The sequence below is a fragment of the Sciurus carolinensis genome, chromosome 9 (genome assembly GCF_902686445.1).
Source record: "Sciurus carolinensis chromosome 9, mSciCar1.2, whole genome shotgun sequence".
Taxonomy (NCBI): Eukaryota; Metazoa; Chordata; class Mammalia; order Rodentia; family Sciuridae; genus Sciurus; species Sciurus carolinensis.
Genome location: NC_062221.1, coordinates 68,282,513 through 68,300,440, shown reverse-complemented (window position 1 = coordinate 68,300,440; position 17,928 = coordinate 68,282,513). Strand labels below are relative to the sequence as shown.

At 33.9% G+C, this 17,928-nt stretch overlaps 1 protein-coding gene across 6 annotated transcripts in view; it reads right to left on the bottom strand.

The window, feature by feature from the left end:
* The window catches only part of Znf148 (zinc finger protein 148), a 130,800-nt gene that overhangs the window by 6,379 nt on the left and 106,493 nt on the right, over positions 1–17,928 (bottom strand). For 5 of the 6 annotated variants that reach the window (XM_047563631.1, XM_047563630.1, XM_047563633.1 and 2 more), the window contains one exon: positions 211–329. In XM_047563631.1, coding sequence (XP_047419587.1) covers positions 211–329 — 119 coding nt within the window. Of the gene's footprint in view, positions 1–210; positions 330–9,390; positions 9,530–17,928 lie in introns of all 6 variants that reach the window. The other variant, XM_047563635.1, reaches the window with a different exon arrangement.

Sequence of the window (17,928 nt, the reverse complement as noted above, 5' to 3'; positions counted from 1 at the left end):
GTGTTTTTGGTCAACAAAGAAAAGAAAAAAGAAAACAATTAATATAAGCAATTTCAAGCAAATTAACTGAGCCAATTTTCTATTATAAATTTTATCAATAAGAATTTAAAAGTTCCTCAAATAGTTCTAGCATTGAATAGCATTTTCTAATTTCTTAGAATTATTTTATAACTTAATAAGAATAGAACAATTGCAAACTACCTATCTTACCTGTAAACAGTATTCACACTGGTAAGGTTTTTCTCCACTATGAGTTCTCTTATGCCTTTCCATATGATATTTTTGTATGAATCTCATACCACATTCATCACAGCGAAACGGTTTTTCACCTAGCACATGATAGAAATTTTAAAACAAAACAAATATTGTAAAATAATGAATTGCTTTGCAATGAGAATCTCTAAAATAAATATCCTTTGACAATTAAGATAATTCACTTTTTTAAAAAATATTTTTATAGTTGCAAATGGACACAATATCTTTATTTATTAATTCTTATGTGGTGCTGAGGATCGAACCAGTGCCTCACACATGCTCTACCACTGAGCCACAACCCCATCCCCAAATTCACTTTTTTTAAATGACAAAGTGTTCCCTGAAAGCAGGCAAACTCAATTTTCCTCCCTTCTGTTATGTGTGCACAGAACATAATCTCTCTCTAGAAAGACCAGCAGTACCAGGAATTTACAGCAATACGGACACTCTTTCAGTAGAGTAGCTGATAATTTCTAATCTTTCTTTTCAATCATATAAAATATTAGAACTTTAAAAAATGTTATTCATGCATACTCTAATATAATTCTCAGGTACAGCTTCTTAATTCTGAATCTATTTTAGAAACATTTGTGGTTTAATGAAATATGAATCCTAGGAAATATTCTTTAAAATCTTGTTTAAGACATAAAACAAGCTTAGAGGCCAAATTTCAAATGTAAGACTTATTTATATTGATTCTTTTTTTGGGGGGTAGATACTAGGGATTGAATCCAGGTGTGCTTTGTCACTGAGCTACATTCCCTAATCCTTTTTTATTTTTATTTATTTATTTTTTACTTTGAGACAGGGTCTCACTAAGTTGCTGAGGCAGGCCTTGAACTTGGGATTGTGACTGTTCTGCTTTAGCCACCAAGTCACTAGGATTATAGCCATGTGCCACCATGCCTGGCTATACTAATTCTTTTTCTCAACTCAAACCAGCTTTTCTTGTCATCTGGGAATGAATTACAAATTGAGTACTGTTAATTATACATACAACTGCTTTAGCCCACCCCTGCCAATTCCTTAAGAACTTTTTAGCTATAAGGTAACATTACTATGGAGCTCTATAAATAGTTTTTACTGATAAACTCTATAGTTTTGTTACATTTATTTGTTTTTTGGTGGTGCTGGGGACTGAACCCAGGACCCTGTGCATGCTAGGTAAGCACTCTACCTTTTTAAAAATTTTTTATTTGTTCTTTTTAGTTATACATGACAGCAGAATGTATTTTGACATATTATACATACATGGAGCATAACTTTCTATTCTTTCTTTTTTTTTTTAAACTTTTTAGTTGTAGATGGACACAATACCTTTATTTTATTTATTTATTTTTTATATGGTGCTATGGATCGAACCCAGTGCCTCAGACATACTAGGCAAGCACTCTCCCATTGAGCTCTAGTCCCAGTCCATAACTTTTCATTCTTGTGGTTGTACATGATGTGCAGTTACACAGGTTGTGTATTCATATATGAACATAGGAAAGTTATGTCTGATTCATTCTACTGTCTTTCCTATTCCCATCTCCCCTCCCTTCATTATAAATAGTTTTTATTGGTAAAATGGAAGTCTAATAAAAAAAATAATAAGTTACCTTGTATAATATTTATTCGGGGAAACTACTATTTCTACCCATCTATATTTAACAAAATTTTACTGAATACTGCTCCTCTACCCATAGACCTGCTGTAAGGAGGTTAAAAGTATAGGGCATACAACTTGTTTTCTAAGAGTTTATAGCATAATTGGAAAAACAAGATACACATATTATAAAATGACAACTCACAAATGTCTAGCTCTGGTTTACTTTTACAACTTTTACATCATACTATTTCCCTTCTTAATCTTGTCCTTCAGTCAAACACCTACCATCTCACATTTCCTATTTTCACCTTGATTCATGCTGCTCCTTCAGTCAGGAATGCCCACAAAGTGTTCAGACACTACACTAATAATGAGGCCCAATCCATCTCCTGTGGGATACTTTGCTCCCTCTTCCTACATTTCCATAGAACCCCATTAAAGTTCTCCTATGGCGCCTATTACTTACAGCTCAATAATTACTTCATACATTTCTATTATTTATCATATTACACTTCCTTAGACTTAAATTATATTTATGTAGCTCACAGTATCTTCTGTGATCTTTAAGTGTCAAATAAATGGCGTATATAATGATTACTGTTGTGAATGATCGGTGAGAAAAATATTACTGAGTTGGTATGATTTGGAAAAATTTCTTGGAAATGAAGGAATCTAAGCAGAGTGGCACCTGAAAGTTAAATGCCACAGAAAGAAAATTTGGAGAGCAGAGCAGCTAACTGTTTAGATACTGTCTGATATCCAGGAGAAATGGTGCCGAAGAAGAGAATTTAATTTGGCAACAAGTAAATTATTTAACCTGTTAAGTCCTAAGTTTTCAATTTTATGACTATTTCAACAAAATTAACAGAAGTGCATTAAATAGGTTGTAATTCATAATTTGACTTTACATATTATTTATTAACATAATTTCGCAATTATTATTATTATGGAATTACATATTATGTACAGTATTTAAGGTTTTATATGAGTTTCTTATCTGGGACAACAGGATAAAATGCGTTAAAACTTTCAAGGATGTAAGTTATCAAATTTTAGGGTAAAAGAGACTTTCCAGTGGCTTTCAAATAGTGTTCTTGCCAGTTCCATAGAGGCCCACATGCACTGCTGCTGGTGTTGCAAAAGGTTCAAAAGCTTCTTAAGCAAATTCAGTTGCAGAGTAGCTCACTTTGATATGGAAACATTCCAAGGGTTCAGTGGTTACAGGCTAGAGAGCTTTACCAGCAAGTCTAGACTAATTCACAGTAAAAAAATACTGAAGTCCAGAAAAGTTAAGGAACTTGCAAACCAAATAATTAATACAACAGAAGTTGGGAGGGGAAAATACTTATTAAGGAAGTTTGGAAAAAATGAAATGAGAAATGAGATGGGAAATAATAGAAAGTAATCCATTCAAGAATAAAATTGTTGAAGAAGGAGACAAAACTGTTTGAAGGACAGAGGAATCTGAATAGAAGAAAAACTGAACTAAAATTAAATTATTACAGTGAATAATCAAAGGATTAAGATTCCAGAGAACCAAGATAAGGAAGGAAGGAACAGACAATGTTGGAAAGAAGTAAGAATAGGTGCACATTTTAAAATAGAGAATGTAGATGATAGAAATCATTAGGTTAGAACTTAAAGTCATTTATCAAATGCAAGAAAGGAGGGCTGGGGTTGTAGTTCAGTGGAAGAGCACTTCCCTGGCATGTGCAATGCACTGGGTTCCATTCTCAGCACCACATGTAAGTAAGTAAAATAAAGGTCCATTGACAACTAAAAAATATTTTTAAAAAAGTGAAAAAGAATAAAAGAGAAAATTAGTGTGTTGATTAGAATTCAATTACATCTGCCTAGTATTTGTGGACTAGAAGACTTAATATAGTTAAGATGACCCCCAAACTGATCAGAAGATTCAAAGTAGAAATTGACAACCTTATCCTAAAATTCACATCCAAAAGCAATCTTAAAAAAACCACATAATCAAGATAATGTGATAATGGCTTAAGGACAGATAGATATACATCAAAAAAATGAAACTGAGTGGACTGGGGTGTAGCTCAGTGGTAAAGCACTAGCATATGTGAAGTTCTGGTTCAATTGCTAACACCATGAAAGCAACAAACAAACAAGCACAAAAGAAATGGAATTGAGAGCCTAGAGAAAAACCCTTACATTTATGGTCAATTGGTTTTCTAAAAAAGGTGCCAAGGCAATTCAATGGAGAAAGAACAGTGTTTTCAACAAATGCGCTTGGACAATTTGATACCCACATGCAAAAGAATGGAGTCAGACGCCTCCTACCTCACATCATAAGCAAAAATAACTCAAAACGTATCATAAACCTAGAGGTTAGAACCAAAAGTATAAAAATGACAGAATAAAACACAAGAATAATCTTCATGACTTTGGCTTGGCAATGGTTTTTTAGGTGTGACACCAAAAGCACAAAAACCAAACAAAAAAATAAATGAACTTCATCAAAGTTAAAAGTTTTGTGCTTCAAAGGACACCATCCTCACCTTGCCCCACAAAAAAAAGTCTGCTGTTGTAGGAAAGTATGGCAATTTCTCAAAGTGCTAAACACAGAATTACCACACGACCCACAATTATACTCTTAGGTACATTTTCAAAGGAATCGAAAACAGCAACTAAACAGATACCTGTATACCAATGCATATCAAAACAGCATTCAAAGCAGAAGAAAGGTGAAGCAAGCCACTGTCCCAACAACTTAAATGGAGACAAAAATGTGATGGATACAAACAGTGGAATAGTATTCAGTTGTAAAAATGAAGTATTGATACATACTACCCATAAACACGGATAAAGCTTGGAGATATTTTGCAAAGAGAAAGAAGTCAGATACAAAAAAGGATAAAAATGGACCAAGACTACATATATATGAAGGATCTAGAATAGGCAAATTCAGAAACACTGAAAATAGACCAATGGTACCAGGACTAGGGGAGGCAGGAGTGAGGCAGGGGGAGCTGGGGGTGTTATTGTTTAATGGTTACAGAGTTTCTGAAGGCTGTTTTTTTTTGTTTGTTTGTTGTTTCTCTCTGAGATGGAGTCTTGTTATGTTGCCCAGGCTGCCCTCAAATTCACAATCCTCCCATCTCAGACTCCCAAATAGTTGGACTCACAGGCATGCAATATGAGCCTGGGTTTGGTTATAGAGTTTGTTTGTTTACATAACCTTGTAAATTTGCTTAATATCACTAAATTATATAGTTTAAAATTATTCAAATAATAAATTCCATGAAATAATTTTTAAAGTGAAAAGACAACTCACAATGGGACAATTTATGAATCACATATTTGATAAGCGCTATAATATAAAACAGTTCCTTGTCCAAAAAAGATGTAAAAATGACCAATTAACATATGAAAGGATGCTCGGCATCATAGTTCTTAGTAAAATATAAATCAAAACCACAATGGTTTTAAACCTACTAGGGATGGCTAAAAGAGACAAACAAGTATTAGCACTGGGTTGTAAATGGCTACTATGATTACAAAAGTGTGGCCATCAAAATGTAAGTTACCATATGACCCAGAGATTCTATTCCTAAGCTTACACCCAAGAGAACTAAAAATTTAAGTCCACATAAGCACTGTACACAAGTATTCATAGCAGCATTATTTACAATAGCCAAAAAGTAGAAACAGTTCAAATACTCAATTCATACATGGATTATTCAGCTATAAAAAGGAATAAGGTACATGCTACATGTCCAGAATGGGCAGATCCATAGTGAGAGAAAGTAAATGATTGCCTTGGGCTAAGAGGAAGTGGGCAATAGAGATGAATGCTAATAGATATGGGTTTTCTATTTTGGGTGATAATAATGTTCTAAAAACTAGATAGTGATAGTACAACTCTGACACGCTAAAAACTACTGAACTGTATACTTTAAGTAGATGGGCTTTCTGATACTGTGAATTTTATCTCAATAAAGTTAAAATTTTAACAATATTGCATAAGGGCCTGGGGCTGTAGCTCAGTGGTAGAGTGCTTGCCTAGCATGTGTGAGACACTGAGTTCCATCCTCAGCACCACATAAAAATAAGTAAATAAAATAAAGGTATCATGTCCATCTACAACAAAAAATATTTTAAAAAAATACTGTGTAAGCACTCAACTGGCACCATGGCACCCACAAAGTACATGAATTAAAAATTCTTTCTTTCATTCAGGAGCTCAAAATTAAACAACATAAATTAATTGGAGAAATTCCATGTTTAAATTATTCACATTCTACTAGATGACCAAGAAGTTAACAACTTATTAACTAGAAGTAACACAAAGAAAATTCCTTTAACAAAGAGAGTACTAGAAACATAAATGCCTTAAAAACAATTTGTATATATGCTCCTTTGTAACTATGAACAACCTCTCAGCTCCTGCAAATTAAACACAGGCTGAGCATCCCTAATTTAAAAATCTGAAATGTTTTAAAACCCGAAACATTGAGAGCCAATGAGGCTACATATGGGAAATTTCACAATGTGAATCTGTATTTCATGCATAAAATTTAAACTAGTGTATAAAATTACCTTCAGGCTATATATAAACAAAGTATATATAACATTATAAATTTCATGTTTAGACTTGGGTCCCATCCCCAAGACTTCTCATTGTGTACATGCAAATATTCCCAAATCTGAAAAAAGTCTGAAATCTGTAATACTTCTTGGTCCAAGTATTTCAGATATTCAACCTGTAGAACAATTATGTCTAAATAAGTCAAAGATTAATGTACATACAAATTCACCTTCCACAGTCATTTTTGATTACACATTGTTGTTATTCTCATTTTTATTCGTTTTTTATTCCCTTTAGTATTTCCTTTCTTTTTTACTTTATCATCTTTCTTCCTATTTTCTTCCTCTTTCACTCCCAATTTTTATACTCTTCTTTCCTACCTTTCTAACTAGCCATTCTAGAAATTTTTTAAATTTAAGTTTTGTCACTTAAGAATTTGTTGTTTATAAATTAGGCAATATATGTACATGGTTTGAAAAAAATCAAAACAATATAAACAAGCTATCCTATCTTATCCCTGCCCTGCCACATATTTATTTGTTTCTAAATTTCTTCCACGAGTTTCTTGACGTAAGTACAAGCTAAATACATGGTCTCTTTTCTATGGTCCCCTCTTTCTTTTACAAAGATGACATACTTTACTCATTGTTCCCATGTTGTTTTGTTTGGTACTGGGGACCAAATCCAGGGCATAGCTCTACCACTGAGCTACACCCCCAGTTCTTTTATTTTTTATTTTGAGACTATCTTGCTAAATTGCCCAGGCTGGCCTTTAACTTTCAATCCTCCTGAATTGCTGGGATTACTGGTGTGTCACTGAGTCTGGCTTGTTCTCATGTATTTTCCCCTTTAGTTAAACAATATATGTTGGAGATCTAATCGTAGAAAGAGCTATCTCATTCTGTCTTACAGTAAATATTTTTCACTATTATTTCCAAGTATTTGTTATGATAGGTAATTCTGTAATAGATAATCTTATAAATAGGTTATATTTGAATGATAAATGCATGGAAACAATTCTTGATCAAATAATAAATATATTTATAATTCTGAAGTATATTATCAATTGGTGTCCCTCCACAGTAGACATTATCAATCTATACCCCCTACCAGCAAAGCTATTTCCCTATAATGTTGCCATGCACTACGATGTTGTTGAACTTTCTGTTGTTGAACTATACACCTAACAGGTGAAAAAAACGTGATCTCAGCTGGAGGTCAAGTCATCTTATATCTCATTCAGTTTTTATGAACTATCCATTCGTCACTTTCACCCAATTTTGTGGTAGGCTGTTGGTATTTTTCTTGAAGACTTGTCAGGGTTTTATTAAGGATGCTGATCTTTGGTTTTTGAGTTCTAGGTTATTCCTGGCCTTTCTATGCCCCTTGAATGGTAGAGATGGAATTGTCACTTGGAATTAAAAGTTTATACAGCTGAATTTATCAATCTTCTCCTTCATGGATACTGGACTCTCGGTGTTATTTAGAAAGGACTTCCTTACTCCAATCCACATTTTTACATATGTACTTGTAGCTGCTTTTTAAAAAATTATTTGTTTATTTATTTTACATTTCATCTGATATATTTGGAAGTCGTCTTGAGGCAGAATGGGAGGTGTGAATAAAACTGGTTTCTAGACTGCAATTCAGTTTTTCCAGCACTATTTACTGAAAAGGTCAGCTTTTCTTTTCTTTTCCTCTTTCACCTTCCCTCTCTTATCTACTATGTACTTTTTCTGGTTATTAATCTCAAATATTGTATTAAAAAGTAGTAGTGATAATAGATTCTGTATCTTGTCTCTGGCTTGGGTACTTCGGTGTTTCCTACTTTTGAATACAAATGAAAATAAAATAACTGTTGCCTATTTGCCTTAAGTAGAATAAAAATATTTAAATATCTTTTGGAGGAAAATTCCTTTATTATTTTTCCTGTTGGGGGTCTGAGTGCCTTTATTGAAAAAATGAAGACAATCTGTATAGCACTAGGGTAATTTTAAGTTTAATAGGAAAAAACTTACTTGAAAAGTAGCAAAAAGTTTGCAATTTTTTTTTTTTTAATACTCAGGAAAGTAATAACATGGTGAGAAAAACAATCCAAACATATCCCCCACAAACGGGATAATTTTCTAATACCCAAAGGCCCTCCAGTTTCTCTTCTAATGATTATCCACTAAATCCCCCATTGTGCTGTTTTTCCCTGGTAACTTTGACACTGCACATGATCAGTTTTATACTGGTAAAAATTCTTTCTGTAACAGATAGATAACTGCTATGGTTTCAATATGATTTGAGTGTGTCCCCCAAGGATTCACTCTGGATTGGGAGCTTGGTCCTTGTGATGGTGTTGGGAAGTGATGTGGATTAAAGAGATGGATACTACTGGGAAATACTGAAGTCACTGAGGGCAAATCCTTTAAAGGATTTGATTAGTCCTTACAAGAGGGCTCACAAAAGCACAAAACTGGCCTCTCCTCAGTTGCTCTGGCTTCTTTCTCATCGTCTGATCAATCCCTCTCACACTCCTGCCATAATACCATCTATCATAACGAAAACAAGCAGTCCTCACCAAAGGCTGAATTAATGTGGTTACATGATCTTGGACTTTCAGCCTCGAAAACAAAAATAAACCTCTTTTCTTTATAAAGTACCTAGCCTCAGGTATTCATGCAATGGGAAATAGATTATATTAGGGTAAATTATATATGAAAAAGTTATAGGGTTCTTGCAAATCCCCTTCGGGTTATCAATAAAACTAAACCTCTTCCATTATTTCAATAGTCCTCTCAATGCCATTCAATTCAAGTGATCTCTTCCTTTTTCCTGAAACTCACTCTGCCTGTGGCTTCTATAACATCTGTACTCCTTCAACTTCAGTGACTGTTCCTTCATAACACTCTTTCCAACTCACCCTCCTCCCTCCAAATGTTGAAAATTTCTTTGTAGACTTTCTGCTTTTCTCATTCTATATTCTTTGGAAAGAAGGGAAGCTCACCTATTTCCATGGCTTTCATTACTCTCAATCTGAGCTTCAGATCCACACATCCAAAGTGCCTATTTAACATATCCACTTCTATGACACAGATCTCAAATACATTATATCTTGCACTAAACTTGTGATCTTCAACCTGCAGCTGGGTTGAAGGAAAGCAATAACATGGTGAGACAAAGGTCACAAGTGGCATATTTATCCACCTAGTTATGTGAGCCAGGAGCCTGTCTGACTTTTCTCTGCTTTACCTTCTCTTTGCATATTCACCCAATTAATAGGTCCTACTGATTCTCCTTACTAAATGCCTGTCAAATCTGTCCATTCTCTCCATTTTCACTGTTATCACTCAAGATCAAGACACCATCATCCTCTGGTCTGGACTGTAACATCCTTTTAACTAGTAGTCTCTTTGGGATCTGCTTTCTTTAACTCCACACTACTACTCACATTCTATTAATATTAAGTAAATGTGACCATATTTAAAGCCTTTCAGTGGTCTAAAGTTCTTAGGATAGAATAAAAACTGCATCCATTATCATCTGGCTTCTGCCTTTCTCGTGTGTCTGACCTTTATTTACAATTCGCCTTTTGATTTCTCAGCTCTAATAAAAGTTACCTTCTTTTAATTCCTAAAACTGGCTTGCTTTACCTCACCTTTAGCATCATTTTCTCCTTAATTCCTCCACAAAATTTCTCCAAATTAGTTCTTGATTATAATAGTGAATGTAAAGCATTTAACAGTCAAAAATATTTTATCTTTTGTTATTAATGAGAATATAAGTAGAAATTTTCATGTCTAGTCAAAATATTTGTGATGATACCTATGACAAAGTTCATTTGGTCTAGTAATACATACTTGACAACGGAAGTTTATGACTTTTTAAATTATTTTGTAAGTCATAAAAAAAGGGCAGAAACAAAGTTTATAAGTAAAATAAATACAAAAAAAAAGATCATGCACTATTTAGAAAAGTAATATAAAATAGTACTTAAGAGTGTAGATTTTAGATCTAGAAGAGCTGGTTTTTAATGCTGGTCTTAGCATTTAACTGTGAGAAATTGTATGTATTATATAAACTTCAAATTTGATATTCTCATCTGCAAAATGGAAATATTAATATACCTCAGAACCAAACATTAAATTAGATAACTCAGGTAAAGCAGTAAATTGAGAATACAGTCTGGTACATTATAACAGCTCAATAAACAATTAACAATAGAAATGAAGAGGCTGCAAGGCATGGTAGAGCATACCGATAATCCCAGCAATTTGGGAGCTTGAGGCAGGAGGATGCAAGTTTGAGGCCAATCTCAGTAATTTAGCTGAGAGCTGTCTCAAAATAAAAAATAAAAGTTTTGGGGATGAACTCAGTAGTAGTGAGTACTGTGTACCACCCACTCCCCCAAATGAAAGAAGAAAAGAGGTCGACAGCAAATGATTAGCATTATATTTACATATTGATTATAGCTATAACCCAGTGACTGGGTTATACATCTCAAATGAGACCACTCTGAAGATACATATAAACTTAGGAAAAAATGAAACAGAGAATCATTTAAATAAATTCATGGATTGGTAACCACAGACCCAATAATTCTGCTGTGAACTTTAGAGAACTGGGAGTCTATCTCTGGCATACAGCCCTTCAGAAAGTTAGAAAGACAATTTACCAGATTAATAAGAGAGACCACACACTATGCAAAAAATTACATTCTATAGGAAATCATCTTAGACTAAAGTACAGTCAATAAAGTACAAATAAGGTTATTAAATGAAAACTGTAGAGTTCCCACAGTAATAACCAAGATATGTCACTCAATGTCAGTTACACCAGACTGACAAAATCCAAAAAGTCCTAAGATAACTAGTGAAAGATCTAATTTTCCTAAGTAGCAAATTTTATTAAAACTCACCTTTCTAGTATATAATGATTTTCTTTTCCTAGAATGAAGGGCAGCAAAAAAAATCCCTTTACTCCTATATTTCGAACTTTACAAACAATGGCAATGTTTGCTCACTTTTAAAAAAGAGGTTGGGATCACCCCCCCCTAAAAAAAAACAAAAGTAGACAAAAATTCCAGGTTTCTTTGTAGAGCCATGAAATTATATATTTATAATCACCATAATATTTAAAGTGGTCTAGAGCTGGGAGGATAGCTCAGTGATACACTACTTGCCTAGCATGTGGGGAGCCCTGGGTTCAATCCGTGAAACCACAACAAAAAGAATGAATGAATAAATGATTACAGCAGTCTCATCCTCGATAGAGTTCCTTAGGATAAAATAGCTAATGACAGGAGGAGAATTATTTCTTGGCTTCTGAAGATTAGATTTTAGACTTCCACTTTATGGGACAGACAACAATGGAAAATGATCAATGACCTCTAGTAAGATCGACATCCCAGGATAACCCTAATCACAATTTTAAAGATTTGAGAGTTGGTGTAGGAACCATATGTGAAAACAAAACAAAACTAAAACAAAAACACTTCCTTTCTACGGAAGTAAACTGAACACTACATGAACATGACCATTTCTACACCTCATTTTTCTATCATTACTCAACTGGTACAAGCACCTAAATATATTAACACTATGTAATTGACGTCCCAATGATGGACGACTTTACAGATCTAAATTAAAGGAATACTATTAATTTATGGTAAATAAACCTAAATGTAAAATAAGCAATTAGTTAAAATGGTTGGGTATGTGAATATTAGTGTGAATATTAGGAGGCAACTGCCTCCTTCCTCTTCCAATTACCTAATATATCAAATGATGAAGGGCCAATCTCTCAAAAGGATACTTTTGTCATCACTAAAATCCTTTTCCTAATCAGGGCCCTAAATAGGGGTCCTTTGGCTTTTTGTTATCCCCCACAACAACGTCTCTATTATTCCACCACAATAAAGTAATTTTTCATATTAACCGCAACTTAACGTTTTTCCATGTACAATTTGAGAAATATATTCAAATGCTTTAATTTGAGCACTGAGCATTAACACTATTATAATGCAAAGAATCCAGACAGTATAACTCAGAATGAGCCACAATTGAAGCAACTATGTTTTCTGGATTTGGATGTTAATTAAATAGCTAAAGAGAACTAACAAACACTACCTATTCTAAGACCATAAAGTGGTCTGCTACAAACACAATACTTTTTAAACTGTCACCTTAAAAATACAGGTGAAATTTACATCCCAATCTAGAATAACTGTTTTATTCCATCTTAGGCTTAAAATTTTGAGTATCTACATGTGCAAAGCACTTGCTGGGCACTCTTAACATTTATATAAACTTGTACATTACACAACAAAAATCAAATCAAAATGGATTAAAGACTCCAACAGAAAACCTGAAACTTAAAAATCCTTAGGGTGGTGGTGGGGAGAGAAAAGCTCCTTGACAGTGGTCTTGGCAAGGATTTTATGGATGTGACTACAAAAGCACTGACAACAAAAGCAAAACAACTTTTTAAAAAAAAAGTAGGACTATATCAAACTAAATAGTTTTGCTGAGTAAAAGACACAAAACAACAAACTGAAAATGAAACTTACAGAAAAAGAAAAAATATCTGAAAACTGTATATTCAACAAGGGGCTTATAAACAATATGTAAAGGGAACACACAGGAGCAGGGGAATGGCTCAGTGGTAGAGTACTTGCCTAGCATGTGTGAGGCTTTGGGTTCTGTCTCCAGCATGGAGGGAGGGCAATACAACACAACAGTACAATTAAAAAAAGAGAGACTTGAATAAACATTTTTTTTCCCCTACAGAACACAACCAAAAGGCCAACCGGTACATAAAAGGTATTCAACATCACTATTCATTAGGGAAATTAAATTCAAAACCATGAGATAATACTTCATGCCTATTAGGACAGTTATTATCAAAAAGTCAAATGGTAAGTGTTCTTGAGGTTATAGAGGAAAGTTATAGAGCTACACTGTTGCTGAGACTGTAATGTGGGATAGTCATTAATAGAAAACAGTATGGAGGTTCCTCACAAAACTAAAAATAGAACTACCATATGACCCAGCAATTCTGCTTCTGGGCACTGATCCAAAGGAACTGAAATTAGTATCTTGAAGAGATAGCTACACTACCATGTGCACTACAGCATTATTTACAATAGCCAAGATATGGAAACCTAAGTGTCTACTGAAAGATGAATGGATAAAGAAAATTTAGTATGTAAGTACATATACAACAGAATATTATTCAGATTTTAAAAAGGAGATCTTAGGGAGGGGGGTATAAAAAATGGTGAAATGAGACAGACATCATTACCCTATGTACATGTAAGATTACATGAATGGTATGAATCCACATCGTGTACAACCACAGAAACGAAATGATATACCCCATTTGTGTACAATGAATCAAAATGCAGTCTATAAAAAATTAGAAGATAAATTTTAAAAAAAAGGAAAGGAAAGGAAAAAAAATAAAAAAGGGAGATCCTGACATTTGCAACACAGGGATGAACCTAAGGACATTACGCTATGTAAAATAAACTAGGCACAGAAAGACAAAGATTTTACATATAAGATATAAAGAAGCAGAACTCAAATACACAGAATGTAGAATGGGGTAGGGAGAAATGGGGAAATTTCAGTCAAAAAGTACACATTTTCAAGTTATAAGATGGTAAGTTCTGCAGACCTAATGTACAACATAGTAACTATAGTTAAGAATAATGTATTACATATTTGAAATCTGTTGAGAGTAGATCTTAAGTGTTATCACCACTAAGGTAACTAAAGGTAACTAAGTAAGTCGATGTGTTAATTAGTTTGATTTTAGTAATCATTTCACAATGCATATGTATATCAAAACATGTACACCTCATACACCTCATACAACTTTTACTTGTCAAATATACCTCAATATGGCTGGGGTGGGTAGGGGAATTATTCCCATTCACCAGGTAATGAAAAATGTGCCCAATATCATGGTGTTAATAATAAACCAGGTCCAGAAATGAATCTTGGATGACCACCTTTCTACTCCAAAAAAGTTGCTTTTGCACTATCTTAGTCTACTTTACAGCAGTCCCCAAATGTGGACCCTCTGATCACATGTATACACTTTTAAAAAATCTGTAGCTCACCATTAAGAAATCAGATATTCACTATTTTCACTATTCAAATATTCACTATTTTCTGTAAGGAAAAAAATAGTGCAGAACAATAATATAATAAGTGATACCTCAGTCACAGATTCATTTGGCAAGTACTAAAAAGTTTATTAACATAATCTTTTCTCAGGAAAATGACAATAGCTGGAATGGCTGGAACCTAGGTTTTCTGATTTTTTAACACAATTTGACTACTTGGTGAGTTTTCACAAATGCATATACCTTTGCAAGCATCAAGACAATCATGACAATTAATTTACCTAAAAATACAAGGGTTTCCTGTTCCTCTCTCTAGTCCCTCCCCGTGCCTCTCTATCATTTCTTCCCTGCTTCTCCATGTCTGCTTTCTGTACCTATAGTTCATTTAAATTATTAAGGATTTTTTCAAACATACACAAAGCAGAGAAGAAAATAAAGATCCTTCATGTACCCATCATCTAGTTTCAATAATTACCAGCAATGTGCAAATTTTATTTCATCCAGCTTGTCTCAGTATTTCTTCCTTTATTTTAATCAAGTAAATTTTTTTACTGGAGTCATAGAAAAAGTAAATAAATCATAACCATAGTTCACTTGACTTCTTACAAAGCCCACCAGAGACAGAACAGGACACGTTCCTCCTAAGTACTGCCTAAAGACCCATCTGATTGCTACCGTCTCAACAATAACCACTATCCAGCACCACGTTTTTCCCTTTTAACTAACCTTCTATTGTAAAAATTTTAAAACATATCAAAAGCACACAGACGTTACACTCACTGTATTTTTCAAATAAACTTCCTGAAATGTAATATGCCCACAGAAAAGTACACAAACCATAAATGCGGTCTGAGGAATTTTCTTAAAGTGAACACACCGTATAATTAGTATTCTAAGGAAGACAGAACATTGTCAACCCTACAGAAGCACCTCTGCCCCTTCAATAGTGATCACTATCCCAATTTCTGCTACAATTTTGCTTTGCTTAGGAACTTCACAAAAATGGAGTCTTACAAGTATATTTTTCTGTGTCTGGCTTCTTTTTACTCAACATCATATTTAACCCACAATGAACGTCTAATATGAATATACCATGATTTACATTTAACTGTTGATAGAAATCTGGGTTGTTTACAGTTTGGGATTATTACAACAATGCTGCTTTAACATTCCTGTACATGTCTTTTGGTGAAAATACCTACACAATCATACAAGGAACATAGTTAGGGGCAGAAATAACACATCATAAGAGCTTGTGCATACTAGTCTTGGTAGATAGTTTATCAAAGTACAAGCACCAATTTACAGGCCTGCCAGCAGCGAGAGTTCCAAATATTCTCTAAATACTTTGTACTGCCTGTAGTCATTCTGGGGTGTGTTCTAGTGCCACCAAAGTGCAATTTTAAGATAAATTGATGAATGATGAAGTTTAGTCCCTTTCAATACATTTACTAACCATTTTGATATCCTTTTCTGTGTATGCGTGCAGTGTCTGTTCAAGTATTCTGCCTATTTTTCTTTTAGCTTGTCTTTTCTTTAGTATATTTGTAAGAATTCTGTATGTAATCGTCAGGCTTAGTTTTTTACCTTCTTAACAGTGACCTTGGTGAATAGTTGGGCTTAATGTAACAGAACCAATTTATTAATTCTTCCCATTATGATAGCACTTTATATATCCTGTTTAAGAGAGGCACAGTGGTGCCCATCTGCAATCCCAGAGACTCGACAGGCTGAGGCAGAAGGATCACAAAGTCCAGGTCAGCCTGGGCAACTTAGAGATACCCTATCTCAAAAGCAAAAAGGGCTGGAGACATAACTCGGTGGTAGACCACCCCTGGGTCCAATCCCAAGTACCATTAAAAAAAGAAAAAAAAAGATACACATATCTTGTTTAAGAAGATTTTTCCTACTCTCAAGTTAGGAAACTATTCTCTAATGTTTTGTAATACAGGTTTTATTCATACTCCTCACATGTAGATCTACAATCCATCTAGAACGGATTTTTATGTAAGGTGTAAGGCAGAAAGTAATTTATTTTGTCCCCATGGATTCAGCAACATTCAATAAAATATCATCCTTTCTCTACCATATTACAGTATCATATTTAACGTAAATCAAGTGAATATATATATGTGTAGACCTATTTCCAGACCAGTTGATCTTTGTTTCTCCCTGTGTAAACAAAGCACTGCCTCAAATGATTAGTTTAAATATATCTATTGATATGCAACTCTATAAATCTATCAGCTTCTTGAAGACAAGCTATCTTGTCTATTCTTAGCTCCCTGCTTTTCCACGTAAGTTTTAATTAAAATCAGTTTCAGAGTTCCTCCTTCCCATTCTCCTCCCATCTCTTTCCCTCTCTCTCATGCCCTCACACATTGGTATTTTATTTATTTTTAAAAAAATTTTAGTTGCATATGGACATAATTTATTTATTTATTAATTTGTGTGTGTGTGTGTGTGTGTGTGTGTGTGTGTGTGTGTGTTGCTGAAGATCGAACCGAGAGCCCCATATATGGGGGGGCAAACACTCTACCACCATAACCTCAGCCCCAACACATTGGTATTTTAAATAGAATTAATCCACTACCTAAATCATAAATCAGTAAGGAGGGTAGAGTAATAAAGCCTTCAAATCAATGAATATATTATTTCCCTCCCTTTACTTTTCCTTTAGTATCTCTTAATGTCAGTTTAGAAGTCTTGTGTATCATTTGTCAGATTCACTTCCAGTTATATGACATTTTTGTTATTTAAGTGATATATTAAAATTCTCACTTTCTATTTGTTCATTGGTATACATAAAAATATAATTAATTTCTGAATACTGATGCCATAATGACCTTGATGAATTCACTGTAAATTATCTGTACATTATTTTGAATTTTTAAAAAAATATTTTAGATGTTGATAGACCTTTTTTATTCATTTATTTATATGTGGTACTGAGAAACAAACCCAGTGCCTCACACACATGCTAAGCAAGCACTCTACCACTGAGCCACAACCCAAGGCCTATTTTGGATTTTGTTGTATATCAAATAATTTATAAATGATACTTTCCCTCAATCCTTTTGTTCTGGCCTTATTGCACTGGCTAGGACCTCCAATACAATGCTGAATATAAGAGTGATACTAGGCATCATTATCTCATTCCCAATCCCAGGGAAATTTCACTGCTAAGTATTTTAATAGTTGCTAGAGGATCTGATACACAGTACTTCCCTCTTATCTGTAAGGGATAAGATCCAAACCTTCAGCATATGCTGGAAACCTTGAACAATACTGGACACTACACATAACATGTTTTTTTTCCTATACATACAGGTCTATGATAAAGGCACAGTAAGAGATGAACAATAGCTAATAATAAAAGAGAACAATTATAAAAAATACTCTAGTGAAAGTTAT